The 18,446-nt window shown below is 36.0% G+C and overlaps 1 protein-coding gene across 1 annotated transcript; it reads left to right on the top strand.

Moving 5' to 3' along the window:
• Positions 1-15,472: 15,472 nt before the first annotated feature.
• LOC107766229 (large ribosomal subunit protein eL20-like) lies at positions 15,473-18,020 on the top strand. Its single transcript, XM_075230720.1, has 4 exons — positions 15,473-15,620; positions 15,715-15,830; positions 16,416-16,479; positions 17,516-18,020. Exons 1-4 carry the CDS (start codon positions 15,606-15,608, stop codon positions 17,855-17,857), a joined length of 537 nt encoding a protein of 178 aa, XP_075086821.1. The 5' UTR covers positions 15,473-15,605; the 3' UTR covers positions 17,858-18,020.
• The last annotated feature ends 426 nt before the right edge of the window (positions 18,021-18,446 follow it).

Here is an 18,446-nt window from a genome sequence, read left to right on the forward strand (position 1 = left end):
CTCGACGTATTATTATCCGAAATTATTTTCGATGAATTTTAATGAAGTTAGACAATTAATTTGGATAGATTTGAGTTGTCCGTAGGTCAATTCAAGCAAGAAGGCTATTTTAAAATATCGGCCTAACTTCAAAAAGATAAGTGTCTTGCTTAACCTCGAGTGGGGGAATTACCCTTTAGGCATTGAGTCTTATGTGCCATTTGTGAAATGTGAAAAGTCGTCTACGCAAGGTGACGAGTACGTACTCGGGCTTATATGTGCAAATTTTATTGGATTAAAGTCTTAGGCATTATTGTGTAGTAAATTGGGCAATTTTGGACATATATTAAATCATTTATTTGCTATGTCTAAACCCCTGTTGTTGAATTTATTTTATATGACAATTAGATGTGATTGTTACTTGAAATATTTCTTGAAAATTAATTTCAATATAAATTTTCCATATGCAACTAATTAATTAAACAAGTTTAAAAAGAAGTGTTAACTTAATTATCTAAGTTTGAATTAATGAACGCTTTGCTTTATGTTGAGTAATTTCTATCTCTGTTGATTGTTTTGGGGTGTTATACACATTGTGTGGGGCCTTCGGCTATTCGTTGTTAAATTAATTGATTTGATTTTATCTTTAAAATTTTGGTTGTGGCCATTGGGCAAATTGTGATATGAATTAATTTTGTTATATTGTCATGATATTTTTTCGTGTAAATTATGTGTTGTGTGAGTTCTTATTTTGAGGAGATAAGGGTGGCATTTCACCGTTGATATTATGTGGGTATAACGGTGGCATTTTACTGTTATTGTATTTTTTAGAATATTGTCTGGGCGGAGCGATAATGGCGGCTATAGGAGCGATAAGGGTGACTATATGAGCGATAAGGATGGCTATTGATATTGTCAGGGTGGAGGGATAAGGGTGGCTATAGAAGAGATAAGGGTGGCTATTGTCAGGGATGATATGTGATGATGTGGAGTTATTGTGATGGTGATTTTTATGTGACGTTGTGATTTTTATTGTGTTTATTTTATACCTTGTGCAATTTTTCTTGTTGTTGGTAAATTGATAACAATCTGATTTATGTTGAAATTGAGAGCATGTGGCTATTTCCAGGCGGATTATAAAATAAAATGTGAGCACAAGGTGCCATAAGTAAATAATGAGGATATTGGTACATGAATTGTCCATGCAGTTGTGATATGAAATGTGGGAACGAGATGATGTGAGTAAATGATAATGATATTTGGCACGTGAATTGTCCGTGCAGTTGTGATATGAAATTAGGGCATGAGGTATCGGAAAAAATATGATGATTTAATTATGGGCACGAGGTGCCATAAAAATATGAAAGAGGGCTGAGACCCGTATTTATGATAAATATGAAAATGGATTGAGACCCGTGGTTGAATGATTATGAAATGAAATGTCACATTGTGACTAAGTATTATATTCAAAAATATTTATTTGGAAGGACTTTTATTTAGAAAATATTATGTGAAAGATACTTATTTGAGGAAATTGTATTTGAAGAGATTTAGTGAAAGAAGTTTTTATTCGAAAGATGTTTATTTGAGAAAATTATATTTGAAAAAGAATTTTATTCGTAAGAATTATATGTGAAAAATATTTAATTGAAGAACTTGATTTATCTGGGTGTAATTGTATTTATCAATTATTGAGCGATATTAATGGTAATTTTATTGTCTTATTGTGCATATCAATGGTTGTTTTATGTTGCCTTTATTGTTATTTGCTTTCTATTACTTTGTATATTATATTGTACAGGCTATTAGACTAGTGAGTGTCTTGACTGTACCTCGTCTCTACTCTACTGAGGTTAGTCTTGATACTTACTAGGTACCGACCGTGGTGTACTCAAACTACACTTCTGCATATTTTTGTGCAGAGCCAGGTATTGAAGATATCGGACTTGAGCAGAGTTAAAGCGAGATCGTAAGGATTCAAGGTAGAGTTGCTTGGTCGTCACAATCCCTTGGAGTCTTTTCATTTTATTGTACTGTTAATTTTTAATCAAACAATATTGTATATTGTGTCCTCGTGATCATTCCATGTATTCAGTTAGAGTTCGTAACTCAGTACTACCAGTCTTGGGAGGTTGTATAATCATAATTGTTCCGCTGTTAATTTTGATTACTTATTTAATTATATGTTTAAAAAAATAGCTTCAAAATATAATTGGAATCGGCTTACCTAGTCTTAGAGACTGGGTGACATCACGACGCTTGTGCCGAGGTAGAGGTCGAGGAAGGGCACGTGATGTGACTAGAGCACCTATCAGAACAACAGTTGAGGAGCCACTAGTAGCTCCAGTTGGGGAACAGGTACCAGAAGCACCTGTTGTTACCCTCGGACTTCAGGAGACCTTAGCACAGTTCCTGAGTATGTTTGGTATATTAACTCAGGTGGGATTGATCTCTGTTGCACCAAATATTCTGCAGATTGGGGGAGTAGCTCAGACTCCTATCACAACTCCAGAGCAGCAGGTTCACGTTGGTCAGGTTCCGGGTGTAGTACCGGTACAACTTGTTATTCTTGTTCGGCCTGAGGTAAGGTCCGAGGCATCAGAAGAAGAGCAAAAGAGACTGAAAGGTTTAAGAGGTATAGTTGTCACGACCCAAACCGATGTGCCGCGACGGACACCCGATACCTTACTCAACCGAGTACCAACATAACGTATCTTTCGTATCATTCCATCATAGGTAAATGAACCGGAGTAAATCATAAGGGATTAAACTTATACATATGACATATTGGCCAATAAGACCAAAATGATCACTCGTACATTGAACGTAGGCCGACAAGGCCATACAATCTTTAATATACATGACATTTGTCTACAAGCCTCTAAGAATACATAATTTTCATAAACGTCGGGATAGAGCCCCGCCATACCAAACAATACACAACTAAATCATACTGACCAAACAAGCAACTCCGGAGAAAATGGAGTGCACCAACATCTTCCGCTGTGCTGATCGCCTACTTGAAGGACTCTCGACCTGTCTATCGAGACCTGCGGGCATGAAACGCAGCGTCCCCAGGCAAAAGGGACATCATTACAAATAATGTACTGAGTATGTAAGGAATGAAAATCAGTAAATAATAGACATGAGAGAAACATGGAGTAAAAGACTCAACATGTAAGTCTGAATAGCTCTGTGAATCATTCAATACTTATAATGTCATGCATATGTGTGTAAATGTCATACCATGCATATGTATATGCGTTCATAACATCATCAAGTCTCTGAAGGCATCCCATCATATCATCTAGGCCACTGTGGGCAATTCATCAACGTATACCAGCTGATCAGGTAGTGGTGCGTATATAACGCCGTAACCTTTTTTCATATCCCATATACATATAATATACATATATACGCATATATAACGCCATCTAGTCATGGGTCAATGTGCATGTATAAATGAATGCAATGCATGGGAAATACATCAATAAAATCTTTCGGAATGTCATAAGACCATTATGCCTATGATTAATATCATGAAACAAATTTTATCAACTTACGTATTTTCTGAGACCCATGAATAAATGATAGAATAATATGACACATGGGGAATCAAGAACATAAGCATATCTAGTATTTCTATGAATATAGTCATTTATGGAAATTGTGCATTTGCTCGTTTGTTTGTATCGTATTGATCATGCCAAAAAGAAAGAAGGGATAGCCTTAACATACCTGAGCCGATTCTCTTGACAATCTCTCTAATACACATCGATTGCACAACATGTAACGGCAGATCGAAGTAGGGTAAAATCCGTGTGGTATTTTTGAGAAAGATTATACTATGCTCCATTAGAACTTGCAAATCCCGTTGCTATTACACAGTATAACTTGGTACTAAATTCTTGAAGCGATTTACGTTGCTATCATCTAATCCTGTATGAATTTTGTGGCTCTTGTTGCTTGACTTGGACATACTTTTATATAAGTTTGCTGGAGAGAATTCACGTTGCCATAAGCCTTATAAATCCATTTGTTGCTTTTGTAGTAAACATCTCCATAATGTAATTTAGAGGAGCTTTATATATTGGGGATTTTTTAATACAAAACTCCTCCTATCATGCCACCAACTCATGAAGACCAATGAGTCATTATATAGGCATTAGTGGGCGTCCGCGTTTGTCATCAAGTCTTATCCAATAATTCCCCTATTTCCATAATAAATTATTAATTTTTCACTAATCCAATAATTAATCAATTACCCATATAATTAAAAATTATATCAAATTACTTAAAATACTACTTATTTTTAACACATCTTATACACCTTACTATCATGGCCATGTAGTACCTTGTATGGCACTAGTCCATAAATACCGGGTATTATAGCTCGGACCGTATTTTATCTCAAAATGCCACACTTTGACAAAATTGATTTTCTTTGATTTACTTACCCTCTCACCTTCACGAATTTACTCATCACTTATTTGAAATAGCATAATGCTTATAATCTCAAAATAATCTCATTCCCGAACTTACATCGATTAACTTAAGACGAAACTTTAACGTACGAAAATACGAGATCTAATATCTCATTTTCGAGATTTCATCAATTTACTTATAGTTTACTTTTACGTATGAAAATATGGGGTATAACATCATTCCCCCCTTTGGAACATTCGTCCCCGAATGTTGACCTGATGCACTTATCATTCTCGCTTGCAAATACTTTAATACTCTTCTTGCCATTTAGGCAACTATTCTTTGAATAAATCCAAAGTCCAGGGCATTCCCCCCTTTAGGCCTCTTTCTCACACCACGGTCTGTGGTCGGAATTCTTCCAATCTCGCAACTCTTGCTACCTTCTGTCATGCAGCTTTTACGATATTTTCCTTGTATGTGCGCCTATGCGACTCTTCTCTCCATTTTCCTCCAGTTTTTAGCCAATATCTAGGCCTCACTTTGTAAGCATATATAGAGCTTGATAAGATGTCTCTCTGGGCATCTATAGGTATACTGAAGTTCTTTGCTCGATACTTTGTTGAACTTACGAATATTGCTATATCTTATTTCATAGACCCGGTTATCCATTCGTATGACTTTACTGCATCTAGGTAGGTCATACTATACCATAACTCTTACTTCGATTTATCTTTACTCAGGTCTGCTACCAAACTCCAGGTGACTGTTATTGCTTATCCCATATGTATAAATCTAAGTCCTTTAATGCTTCCTCATTACTGTTCATCTTAAGAATGACGACCTAATCTAATCTCATAATTTGTGACTTTTGCCCATCCATTGTTGATTCACCTCAATATTGATCTACAATACACCACTGATAACTTGAAACTTCTTACGTAATACCTTGCCACTAAGGCTTACGTTGCATCGAGGAATATTTGAAGTGATTTTCCTGATCCACTTAGCGGCGATATTGTACTTTAATAACCGTATTTTATAGCATTCCAATGTGATTCACTTATGTGGGTATTTTAATCCCGTACAATTCATGAAATCCTCTTCAAATCATTACTCAATCGAAGGCCCAATCGTCATCCTTTATCTATCATAATTACACCCTCATTGTACTATCAGGGCGGCATTCCATCTCTTCTAAATGCCATTAGTCTTAGACTTCTTTGAGTTCATTCAGGCTATACTGAGCTTTTTATAACTTAGAGAAATCATCAGCTCTCTTGTTTTCATGGGCTTAATCCTGAGGACTTATCCATTCTCGTCACCTTCTCACTCGCCCTTTCTTATCCTTACTCCTGTCTTCCTAAAACCTTGTCGTTTTACCATACTTTAGCTTGTGACCTATACATATCTATTTATACTACTCACAGCCTTCCTTCAACTTGCTTGCATCATAAGTTTCCTTATGTCATCCTGGAACATCAAGCGAGACATCACATCGTCTCTAACTCTTCTTTACTCTTTTAACTAGAACTCTCGATACATAGAAACCATAGGCCGAAAAATATGCCACTGACGACGCCATTATCATTCCTGGATACTGAGTCTCAATGCTCCTGGCCTTCTATCTGAAGTATGGACTATTCACAACCTCTGCATTTGAGTATCTCGTACATTGTTCACCTTTACCTTACTTACCTTAAAATCTCGCCTCACATCTTCTATCTCTTTTATGACCTCCCTTCCACATAGGTATAATTCGCATCCACGACTTGAAGCTCTATTATAATACTTGCACCTCTGGTACATACACAATCCGGTGGGAGCTTCATACTGACTTCTTATGAGGCTGGTACTTTTCTAACTGGCTTTATCGTAGAGCCGTCATAGAATATGTTTGTTGTACTATCTCTCTTGTACCTCTGATATTAAGAGTGATTCTGCAATGTTCTCAATCATGATGTCTAAAATTTTTTAGGTCCAATAATCAGACTCCTGATTTGTTTCATTGATGTAACTCTTTAGTTTCCTCTTCCTTCCGATCGGCTTTCGTGTAGGCTTAAGCTATATTCCGATCTGCGGCTCCTGGTATTAGTTATTACTTTAGTCTTTCATAGCCGCTATGGAATATCGGTGATACCATCATCTAACAATTCAATCCCTTGTCTATGACATGGCCTCAGTTATTTCTTTAAATGTAAGCAATTACTTTTCTTGGTCGTTTTTTTTCACTTGTTGCATGCATACTTAGCTTATCTTAGTTCCCACGCATGCCGAAATTTTCGTGCAACTAATATGATCTCAAATATTACTTTTGATTTTTCTTCTCATTCCTTAGCCACGGTAAGTGCCATTTTCTTATGGATTGCATACAATATTGTTGTGAGACTATTGTTATAAGAACATTTCCTCCTTAGGTCATTGAGCTTAGGTTGAAGCCTTCTTCCTAACTTCCTCAGGTAGTCTTTCGTTGTAGTATTTAGGTAGGATCCTCTGACTCTTGTAAAGTTTCGAGCTCATTACATCATATTCCCGATAGAATTTTTGATGTTCGTACTCACCTACATTTATCCTTAGTTATTTACCTCCACACTCATGTGCTTGTAGGGTTGCTTCTGAACTGATATTTTGATTGTCTTCCTAGTGGCAGTCTCTTCTATTTTCGTAACACTCATACGGTACCTTTAAATTCCTGAACTCCTATCTGAATATATCTCAAGTATTGCAATGTCATAACTGTAAGGCTGAATTTACTATATTGGGTTTTACTATGTTTATCTGGGCACGATCTGCTAATTTATCTGTAACCTCTTGTCTGGCCATAACTAGTCTCTTCCTGAATCAACTACTAACTGCTCATTGGTCCATTTTCATATTTGTATTTCCGCGTAATCCCTCTTAGGTTATTCCTTTTGTCTTAACTTACATCTTGCACTAGCTCCTTATTTATCATAACATCTCGGGTAGGAACCCTTACTTCCTTGACGTCGTTCTTACATAATATTCTGGAATCGTAGCATATCTATAGGATTGGGGTAAGTGCAAGCTCATTCCTTTTTCATTTTTATCGCATTCTTCCTTTTCCATTCCATAATTACTAGAACCATTTAATTCTGACTTCATGCCACATCACTCCATATTCCCCCCTTTAGGGGAGTACTAAGAGTTGGAGCTACGACGATCTACCTATAGATGTTTTACCTCTTCATATTTGGAGTCTTTTCACATCATTGATGACCCTTACTCGCCTTGCGGTAATCCTTCTGTACCAAGGATAACAAAATTCCTTACTCGCGAGGGTGACACTTAGTATAACTGGAACGTACAGTCCCTTAAGCTTAACTTTGCTTGCTTTAGGGAAGCGTCTTCCTAAATAACCATTCTCTGAATTTCTCATGAATCTTCTTTTGTTGTCCATTCTATTATCGCCGGAATGAAATCTGAAATTCTCATGATGCCGACCATTATCAAATCACCCAGTCCCTAATTCATGTTTAGTTTATCTTGTTCACCAGCCCATACTGATTTCTATTATTCTAGGGTCTAAATTTTCCTTCTAGTAGTCGCATTGGAGTCACGAACTTGTTTATCAAAATGAGGATATGACTTTATGGCCTATACTCTTTTGTTGTCTCAAGGCATGTCACCTCTCGTCTTTTACTTTACTTGACTATAGACTCTGTAATACTGTCATCTTTTTGATCTACCGTTATCGTCCATGTATCACATCTTACTCATAATGCTTCATTAACTCTCTTATTATTTCCCTGGTAACATTTATGTCTATCACTTTATTTTGAAAACTCCAATGAGACATTCTTTTGCTTTTAGCTCCTCTTGCTCCATCCCCTAGCTCTTCTGGTTGCCTAAAATTCTCGTTCTACTAGGGATGGGAGCCACACTAAGGTAATATTTATCCCTTCAAGGCTTCCAGTGCCTATCTTTGTAGTACTCATATCTAGCTGTACTATTTTAGAGTGCACCATCTGGGTGTCTCACAAGAAGATCTATTACCACATTTTCAATATTCTTCGGAAATGCCAACTAACACAAGCAATCCATTCATCATTTTGGGTTACTCTAACCCCAGCGGGATCCTGATATCCCATCCTTATCTTAAACTACACATGTCAGCCCCATAGGGCATAACTGAAATGGGTGTGACCAATTGTATATATCTATGTTACTGTTGAAAGTAACTCAAAAGGCTTATATTCGTCTGCCTGAATTATAAATAATGATAAACTTCACTATCTAGGTACCGCGTACCCTTCTTCATCTTGCTTCTTTTATTTATTGAAATTTGTATTTATTTTCTGAATCTCTCATTGCTTTGCACTATAGAGGTGGATAGATATCCTTGCCATAAGGCTCTTTATCAAGAGGCTTACACGTCTTAGTACACACATGGTCTACTGAAGACCTTACATTTACTCATCATAAATATCATGAAAAATCGAGTCCCTCTGACTCAACTCTTCCATAGCCACATTCAACCTCTTACCAACTGTAGGTATCGTCTTATTACGAATGAAATAGAAGCTAGGAGTTTGGATTCTTATAAGTGAGCTCTACCACACGATCTAGAGTAAGAAGAAAGAGTGATAGTCCTAAATGCCCTGTAGCCTCCTGCTTATAAGTGTGGTGCACTACACACCCATAAACAAGACTCGACTAGACACGACTTGTAGACTCCCTAGGACAGAACTACTCTGATACCACTTTTGTCATGACCCAAACCGATGGGCCGCGACGGGCACCCGGTACCTTACTCAATCGAGTACCAACATAACGTATCTTTCGTATCATTCCATCATAGGTAAATGAACCGGAGTAAAGCATGAGGGAATAAACTTATACATATGACATACTGGCGTATAAGACCAAAATGATCACTCGTATACTGAACGTAGGCCGACAAGGCCATACAATCTTTCATATATATGACATCTGTCTACAAGCCTCTAAGAATACATAATTGTCATAAAGGTCGGGACATAGCCCTGATATACCAAACAATACACATCTAAATCATACTAACCAAACAAGCAACTCCGGAGCAAATGGAGTGCACCAACATCTTCCGCTGAGTTGATCGCCTACTTGAAGGACTCTCGACCTGTCTATCGAGACCTGCGGGCATGAAACGTAGCGTCCCCAGGCAAAATGTACGTCAATACAAATAATGTACCGAGTATGTAAGGAATGAAAATCAGTAAATAATAGACATGAGAGAAACTTGGAGTAAAAGACTCGACATGTAAGTTTGAATAGCTCTGTGAATCATTCAATACTTATAATGTCATGCATATGCGTATAAATGTCATACCATGCATGGTTATATGCGTTTATAACATCATCAACTCTCTGAGGGCATCCCATCATATCATCTCGGCCACTGTGAGCAATTCATCAATGTATACCAGCTGATCAGGTGGTGGTGCGTATATAACGTCGTAACCTTTTTTCATATCCCATATACATATAATATACATATATACGCATATATAACACCATCTGGTCATGGGTCAATGTGCATGTATAAATGAATGCAATGCATGGGAAGTACGTCAATAAAATCGTTCGGAATGTCATAAGACCATTATGCCTATGATTAATATCATGAAACAAACTTTATAAACTTACATATTTTCTGAGACCCATGAACAAATTATAGAATAATATGACACATGGGGAATCAAGAACATAAGCATCTCTAGTATTTCTATGAATATAGTCATTTATGGAAATTGTGCATTTGCTCGTTCGTTTGTATCGTATTGATCATGCCAAAAAGAAAGAAAGGATAGCTTTAACATACCTGAGCCGATTCTCTTGACAATCCCTCTAATACACGTCGATTGCACAACACGTAACGTCGGATCGAAGTAGGGAAAAATCTGTGTGATATTCTTGAGAAAAATTATACCGTGCTCCATTAGAACTTACAAATCCCGTTGCTATTACACAGTATAACTTCGTACTAAATTCTTGAAGCGATTTACGTTGTTATCATCTAATCCTGTATGAATTTTGTGGCTTCTTGTTGCTTGACTTGGACATTCTTTTATATATGTTTGATGGAGAGAATTCACGTTGCCATAAGCCTTATAAATCCATTTGTTGGCTTTGTAGTAAACATCTCCATAATGTAATTTAGAGGAGCTTTACATATTAGGGATTATTTTATACAAAACTTCTCCTATCATGCCACCAACTCATGAAAACCAATGAGTCATTATATGGGCATTAGTGGGCTGCAACGTTTGTCATCAAGTCTTATCCAATAATTCCCCCATTTTCATAATAAACTATTACTCCCCCACTAATCCAATAATTAATCAATTACCCATATAATTAAAAATTATCCCAAATTACTTAAAATACTACTTATTTTTAACACACCTTATACACCTTACTATCATGGCCATGTAGTACCTTGTATGGCACTAGTCCATAAATACCGGGTATTATAACTCGGACCGTAATTTATCTCAAAATGTCACACTTTGACAAAATTCATTTTTTTCGATTTGCTTACCCTCTCACCTTCACGAATTTACTCATTACTTGTTTGGAATAGCATAATGCTAATAATCTCAAAATAATTTTATTCCCGAACTTACGTCGATTAACTTATGACGAAACTTTAACGTACAAAAATACTGGATGTAATATCTCATTTCCGAGCTTTCATCAATTTACGTATAGTGTACTTTTACATACGAAAACATGGGGTGTTACAATAGTCCACCTACTTTATGTGGCACAGTTACAGAGGATGCCCAAGGATTTCTAGAAAATTATCACAGTATTCTCTGCACCATGGGTATTTGTGGAGGTGAGCGAAGTTACCTTTACTATATTTTAATGGTCAGGCGTAGCATATCGGTGGTGGTAAATCTATGAAGAAGGTAGACCAGTCAATGCCACACCACCAACTTGGGCTTAATTTTCGAAAATGTTCTTGAAAGAGTTTGTTCCCTAGACTCTTAGAGATGCGTGGCGCACAAAGTTTGAATGGTTACGTCAAAGCACTAAGACAGTGTTAGAATATGCTATCAGGTTCGGTGAGTTAGCCCGTCATGCACCTATCTTGGTTCCTACAATCAGAGAGTGGGTCCGCAGATTTATTGAGGGGCTCGATTATGATATTAAAATATACATGGCTCGAGAATTGCAAACTGATACTCCATTTCATTAAGTAGTGGAGATTGCGAGAAAGATTGAGGGTGTTTTAGGCGAGGAAAGAGAGTCTAAGGAGGCAAAAAGGTCTCGAAGATCTGGAGGGTTTAGTGGATTTTACTAGCTAGGACCCATTATAGCGGAGGCTCGAGCAGTCGGCCAGCTCAGTCCGCACATCGGATTACTCGGAGTGTTCCAGTAAGATCTTATGATGCACCACCGACACAAGATTCCTATAATGATTATTTCAGTTTTCCGGCACAGACTCAGTACGAGCAACCGCGACCTCAAAGGAGTTGTTATGAATGTGGTGATACTAGGCACATCATGAGAGATTGTCCCAGACTTGGGAGTAGTGAATTTCATCAGAGCACTCAAGCTACAAGCTTTATTCCAGTTAATACTCCACGTACATAGTTAGTTAGAGGTAGAGGACAGGCCGGTAGAGGGCGCCTAAGAGGTGGAGGCCCGACCCGTTAATATAATCGCTATGATTTGGCAGAGGCCGATACATTAGATGGTGTCGTTACAGGTATGATCCTGATTTATTTTAAAAAAAAAAGGGATAATTTTCCCTTAATTTGATTAGGTTCTGAATATTGAAGTGAATCCTCTTATTATGCTCCGCTTATGGGTGAACTCCGTAATTTTGTGACCCACTTATATGTTTATCCTTATTGGGAGATTTGAAGATGTGAGCCCGTGTATGTTATTTTATTTTTGTACATCATTGAGGGCTATAAGTCCAAAAGTAATTTTTATTATTCATTACAGTGAGTTTAATGTATTTCGAAATAATTGATTCCAATTTTTTTATGAATTATATGCCCTACCGGTATGAGGATTCGTTATGTGTTATGAAAGGAAAAAAAATGTTTACGAAATTTATTGAAAAGAAGAAAGAAAGAAAATTGAAAATTTCTGTTGGCACAATGTGTAAAATACTTGTGATACGGAGTTGAGGACGAGATACTCATATTTATTTTTATATGATGTGAAACATTTAAATCGGGCTACAAGCCGTGGTGGAAGTTATATAAGGACGAGGTCCTTGTGGTGAAATATTTATGAGTTTAAAATTCTCCCTTAGTGAAATTTAATTTGTACACTAGTATTAATAGGGAGTCATGCCTGTTAGGCTTATTTGATAATTCTTGTATATTTTCTGTGCATATTAAGCCATTTTCGTGTGGTAAATATTGAGTTTTAGCCTATAAGGTGAGTGCCTAAGTGGTATTAAATGTGACTCATTAATCCGAGTAAGTAATCATGAGGTCTTCATGCCTCATATTCTGTTGTCAGTGTTGTGATTAATTGATGATGCTGGAATTAATTATGAACAGCTTTTAAGACGAGAGATGTGGTGATGAGCATACATATGATGTGCTTCATGTCCTGATATTATTATGATAATGCAATGCTGAGATTAGTGTTATTGATATATACTTTGTGGTATTTTGTTGGGTTGCGGATGTGTTGTAGGAGTTATTTTGGTGTTACTCTGGCAGGTGGTTAGGCTCAATTATAGGGGAGACTCTGTCGACATTTCTGAAAAATTTGGGAGTTAGAAAAATATTTGGGAGATTGATAAGTGCGAAAGAAGAGATAAATTATGTTATGTGTTTGAGGGCGAATGATCCTAAGTGGGGAAGAATGAAACACCCTAGAAAAAAAAAATTTGAAGTACTTCAACACTATCAAGAAAGTTGATGCGTGCCTTGTTGTAAAAATTAAGCCTTTTGAAAAGGTTTAGAGTGTAAGAAATTAGTCTTAAAGTTTACAAATGCGGAAAAAAGAAAGAAAGAAATAATCTCAAATGAGATGGTGTTGTCGGGCTTATCTCAAATGTGGTAGCGTGGAATCAACCGTGAGTATATGTGTAAAAGTAAAATCATCAATTTGGTAACCTCCGAAATTTTGAGAACGTTCGAGGACAAACATTTATTTAAGAGGTGGATAATGTAACGAGTCGACTTGTCGTTTTAAGAATTAACGCCCCGTTCAGTGGCTTAAGGTCTCGAACAGTTTCGCAATATGTATTATGACCCGTGGGTGTGGTCGAGTTTGATTTACTGAAGATTTAAAATTTAATTAAAAGAACCATTCTTATTTAGAAGTGTAAATGGAAAGAGTTGAATTAGGCGTGGATTAAAAGAATTAGGCGTGGATTCTCTGTGAGATGCTTGTTTGCTTTTACATACTTAAAAACAGAAACTAAAGAAAACTCATATTGAAGAAGACATATCTATTACCGAAAGTCCTCAACCCATCGCACAGACATAGTCTTCATAAGCATCAATTCTACTTAGATCCTTGTGTCCATCAGGTAAGATATCTTAATAAACTTTCCTCTCGGTAATCTTTGCTTGGTAGTCTCTTAGATAATCTGGGATATCAAAACTCTAGTAACAAAAAATAAAGAGAATCACATATTGAATTCGTTGTATGGTGCCACGAGGTTTAATAAGTGAAATCATATTAGCACTTTTGACCCAAAGGGTGTATTTACAATAAACTTCTATTAACTTGCAATAATATGGTCTAAGAACTGAATTTTCATCACTTGAATTTTGCCAACAACTACTCCTTGCAAAATCACCGAAGAGAACTAAAATATGTGATACATTTACAAAAAATATAATTTAATGGTTATGCCTCCGATCTCAAGATTATCAAAAAAAAAAATCATCTCTAGCCTCTTATCAAAATTACATTTATCTCTTGTTCTTAGTAAAAATTATATCAATCGACCTGGCTATCAAGTGTGGTAATTGAAATCTAATCTAAAAGGTTTAATATATATAGCCACCAACAAACTAAAGTAGTTCTAAACCCTACCAAAAGTTAGAAAAATGTAGTTCAGAATCGTATCGAAAATTTGAAATCCTTCAAGTTATTTTTCATAAGGACAATATCAAGTGCTTGCTTCTTCCTACTTTTATTTGCTTTTCAACATTGTATCTTAAAGTATAAGCGAGTTCATTGTTCCAGCTCCCGTCATTACAATAAAAATCTCCAAAACCCTATTGGTAATGGATTGAACACAACATAAAGGAAGAAAATAGTGTTAGAAAATTATGAATCACAATTAAAGAAGAACTGCTATCTAAATAAATCAACCTCAAAAAATAAATTTTGGAATCATTAATTTTATGTAATATTACTAACCTATTGTGTCAAGCCATCAATCTGCAATTTATGCACATTTGCAGCATAACTTACGGAAGTTCCTATAAATTATTAAAGTTTATGTTCCAAATTATGAGTGAATTAAAGAAAACAACTCTAAACCTAAAAGGAACGAAGAAAACTTTAGACCTGTGAATTTAAAGTTTAGTAGGTTTCAAATTATGTGGAAAAAAGGTCTCCTAAACCTAAAAGAGTAGAAAGAATAACTAAATATTAGGAAAGTTATTAAATATATATCCCTAAATATTAGAGAACTAATTAAATTACTATTTTGTCTAATGTGAAATCAAGTTTTGAAGGATATAAAAGACGAACGACATTTCGATAGAACTTTCGTGCTTTTAATATAGTATAGATATAGATAGATTATGCAACATGATAGCTAAATTGAATATAATATGAAGTCTTACCAATTTGTCATAACTTGTGCATGGCATAGTTTGCCGATTTTGATTGCTCTTACCGCTCAACCTTAGGGTATTTTTAGTTCGAATATATTTTATTAGATGAGTGTCTGCACATATGGGGCCATTCCTGCAATGTTATCAATTTTTGGGATAAAATTTCAAGACCAATCCCAAAAAGCCCCTTTTGTGTCAATATGATGAAAACTATTCTTTTGGGCCGTACGAACCCCTATTTTAAAGCCCAATAAAAAGAATATGGGTCTGTCTAGTGTAGACAGCCCATTTTGCAACCTTAGGACTAGGGTTTCTTAGGAAGCCCTTAAACATAAAAACCCCTGCGTTTTTCTTCACCTTTCTTTTCTCGACTGACGACGCCTCCCAAATATTCAGACACCAAGCAGCGGGAGAGACAGAGACTCAGAAATGGTGACCTACAAAGTTAGTATCAGAAATTCACAACTGTGTTTCCTTTTTTATGAAATTGTTGTATTAATAAATTAATGGGATTTGTTGTTATTATTGTTGTTTGTAGTTCCATCAGTACCAGGTTGTAGGTAGAGCGCTGCCGACAGAAAACGATGAGCACCCAAAAATTTACCGTATGAAGCTCTGGGCTACCAATGAGGTCCGTGCCAAGTCCAAGTTCTGGTATTCACTTCTCTCTCTCTCTCTCTCTCTCTCTCTCTCTCTCTCTCTCTCTCTCTCTCTCTCTCTCTCTCTCTCTCAAATTCTATATATATATATATATATATATATATATATATATATATATATATCTGTGTGTGTGTGTGTGTGTGTGTGTGTTGTATTTTGAAACTGCATAAAAGGTCTGTCAGGCACAATATTATGTAATTATACTTTTTGTTAACAAAATGTATGATAAGATCGTCCCCTCGCCCAAAAAAAGTACTCCCTTTCGTCCAAATTTATGTGGCAGTTTGATTGGGCACAGAAAGAAATAAATAATTTTGAAACTTGTTGTCTGAAAAGAAACATAAACATTTTTGTTGCTATAAATTATCTCATTAAGAATAAAGTAGGAAGTTTAAGTTTAAATTGTTTTTAAATAAGTATGCGAATGTCTTTGGGACAGACAAAATATAAAAGTGCCACATAAATTGGGACAAAGGGACTAATAGTTCATAACTAGTAATAATGTCATATAAAATGGAAGATATGGAGTGTGTATGTGTGTGTAAGGAATGATTGTTGTTTTTGATTTGGATGAAAAAGGTATTACTTGAGGAAGCTAAAGAAGGTGAAGAAGAGCAACGGTCAGATGCTAGCTATTAATGAGGTATGATCATATGCATTTCATTAAATATACGGGGTTTTAGAGTTGTCTGATAGAATGTATCATTGGGACGTAATGATAGTAATTTTTGATATGTTGTTGCTTATTTGATTTTCCAGTCCCAAGTTATTACTTTTGGAGTTTATGGTTAATTTGTACCGTTACTTGATAAAAAAAGAGATTATGGTTAAACTTTCATGTGGGTTATCCAAAGTAAAAGATTTTGTTAATCCGTCGTGAAGCATGAATAGTAGGTTCCAAGTAATCTGGTTTGTGGGGATTTCCTGGGTAAAATTGCTCATTCGTCTGTATATTAAGGTTTGTATGGTCTTGTTAATGATAGTCTTAGGATGTGATCCCTTGATGTTATGTTTTAGGGTCTGTAATTTGACTGGCTGATTCTCAGTTTTTGAAAAGGATATCTAGTTATCATCTCCAACTTCCATGTATGCACTAAATTCATGTCATTCCTATTTACCCTTTCAAAATGAGCTCTTTCATAGTTTTACAAAATAGTAATAGGTCAGGAGGCAAATCACCATAAAAAGATAAAAAGTGTAATAGGTCAGGAGGCAAATCATAAAAATAAGAGGATAAGGTTTAAATCATACAGAGGTACATACATTAAGATTGCAAAATGCAAAGAATACGATGTTGTCACTTTTTAAAGAGTCACTGCATATGCTTGTTAGTAGTACCTATTCTTGGCGATACAAATTTTCCCCTAATTGTTTGTATGTCATTTAGAGCGATTATTGAAATGGTCTACTTCTTATAGTAGCCTTTTTTGAGAAGTAACTTCTCACGGTGTTTTTAAAAAGTAAAAAAAGGTGGTTTAGTTGTCATGGTAATGCCTCAAGATCCAGTCTTTTAGCCTCTCCAGAAAAAAGATGGTTTAGTTCCCAGTTTGGACGTAGCAATAATCCTTGTAATGGTTGCTAAGATAGTCTACTTTCTTTTGCCATAAATAGTTATTCTGCGTCTTTTTTGCTTTGGAGGTGTTGAACTTTGTTATTGAATATTGTGTTCCTTTATGTAGATTTTTGAGAAGAACCCAACAAAAATCAAGAACTATGGTATTTGGTTGCGTTACCAAAGCAGAACTGGATATCACAACATGTACAAGGAGTATCGTGACACCACATTGAATGGTGCCGTGGAACAGATGTACACTGAGATGGCTTCTCGCCACAGGGTCCGCCATCACTGCATCCAGATCATTAAGACTGCCACCATTCCGGCTAAGCTTTGCAAGCGGGAGAGCACGAAGCAGTTCCATGATTCCAAAATCAAGTTTCCGTTGGTGTTCAAGAAAGTCAGGCCACCTTCAAGGAAACTCAAGACGACCTATAAGGCTACCAGGCCTAACTTGTTTATGTAAAATGTCTTTGATCATTAAGTGGATTGAGTGGCAACTTTAAGTTACTGCAATTTTGGTGCTCTGGACTAGTGGATTCCACATTCACTCGGAAAGGGGAGGAGAAAACACTTTTGTTGTGATCACAAATGATTATTAGATATCAGACTTCTATATTCTGTTTCGAGTTTGGTATTTTGTTTGCTTGGACAGTTGGAATCCTAGTTATACATCTCAATGTCTTTTATGTTGCACCACTTCTTAGTTTTATGTTGCTGCAGCACAGTGGCCAGAACACTTTAGCCATGTTGGTACCATCACCCTCCCAAAATATTCACAACTATTTTTTTCTGTCAAATTATTTTACATCTTTTCCTAAATGGGGGTTTTTTCGCTCTGGTGATATTGTAATTTTGTGTTGGTGTCAAGTTTAATACATCTTTTCTGCTTATTGTTTCACCTGTATTTAGTTGTTACCTAAGACATTTTTCCATTAATAAAATTAGACCTTTTCGATAATATTTCTACACATTTTACTTCCTCTGAAATTTTATGATCATCCGAATCACATTTATCAGAACTGAGAATTCTTTTCATCAATAAGATTTTGATC

This window comes from Nicotiana tabacum, chromosome 15 (assembly GCF_000715075.1).
Source record: "Nicotiana tabacum cultivar K326 chromosome 15, ASM71507v2, whole genome shotgun sequence".
NCBI lineage: Eukaryota > Viridiplantae > Streptophyta > Magnoliopsida > Solanales > Solanaceae > Nicotiana > Nicotiana tabacum.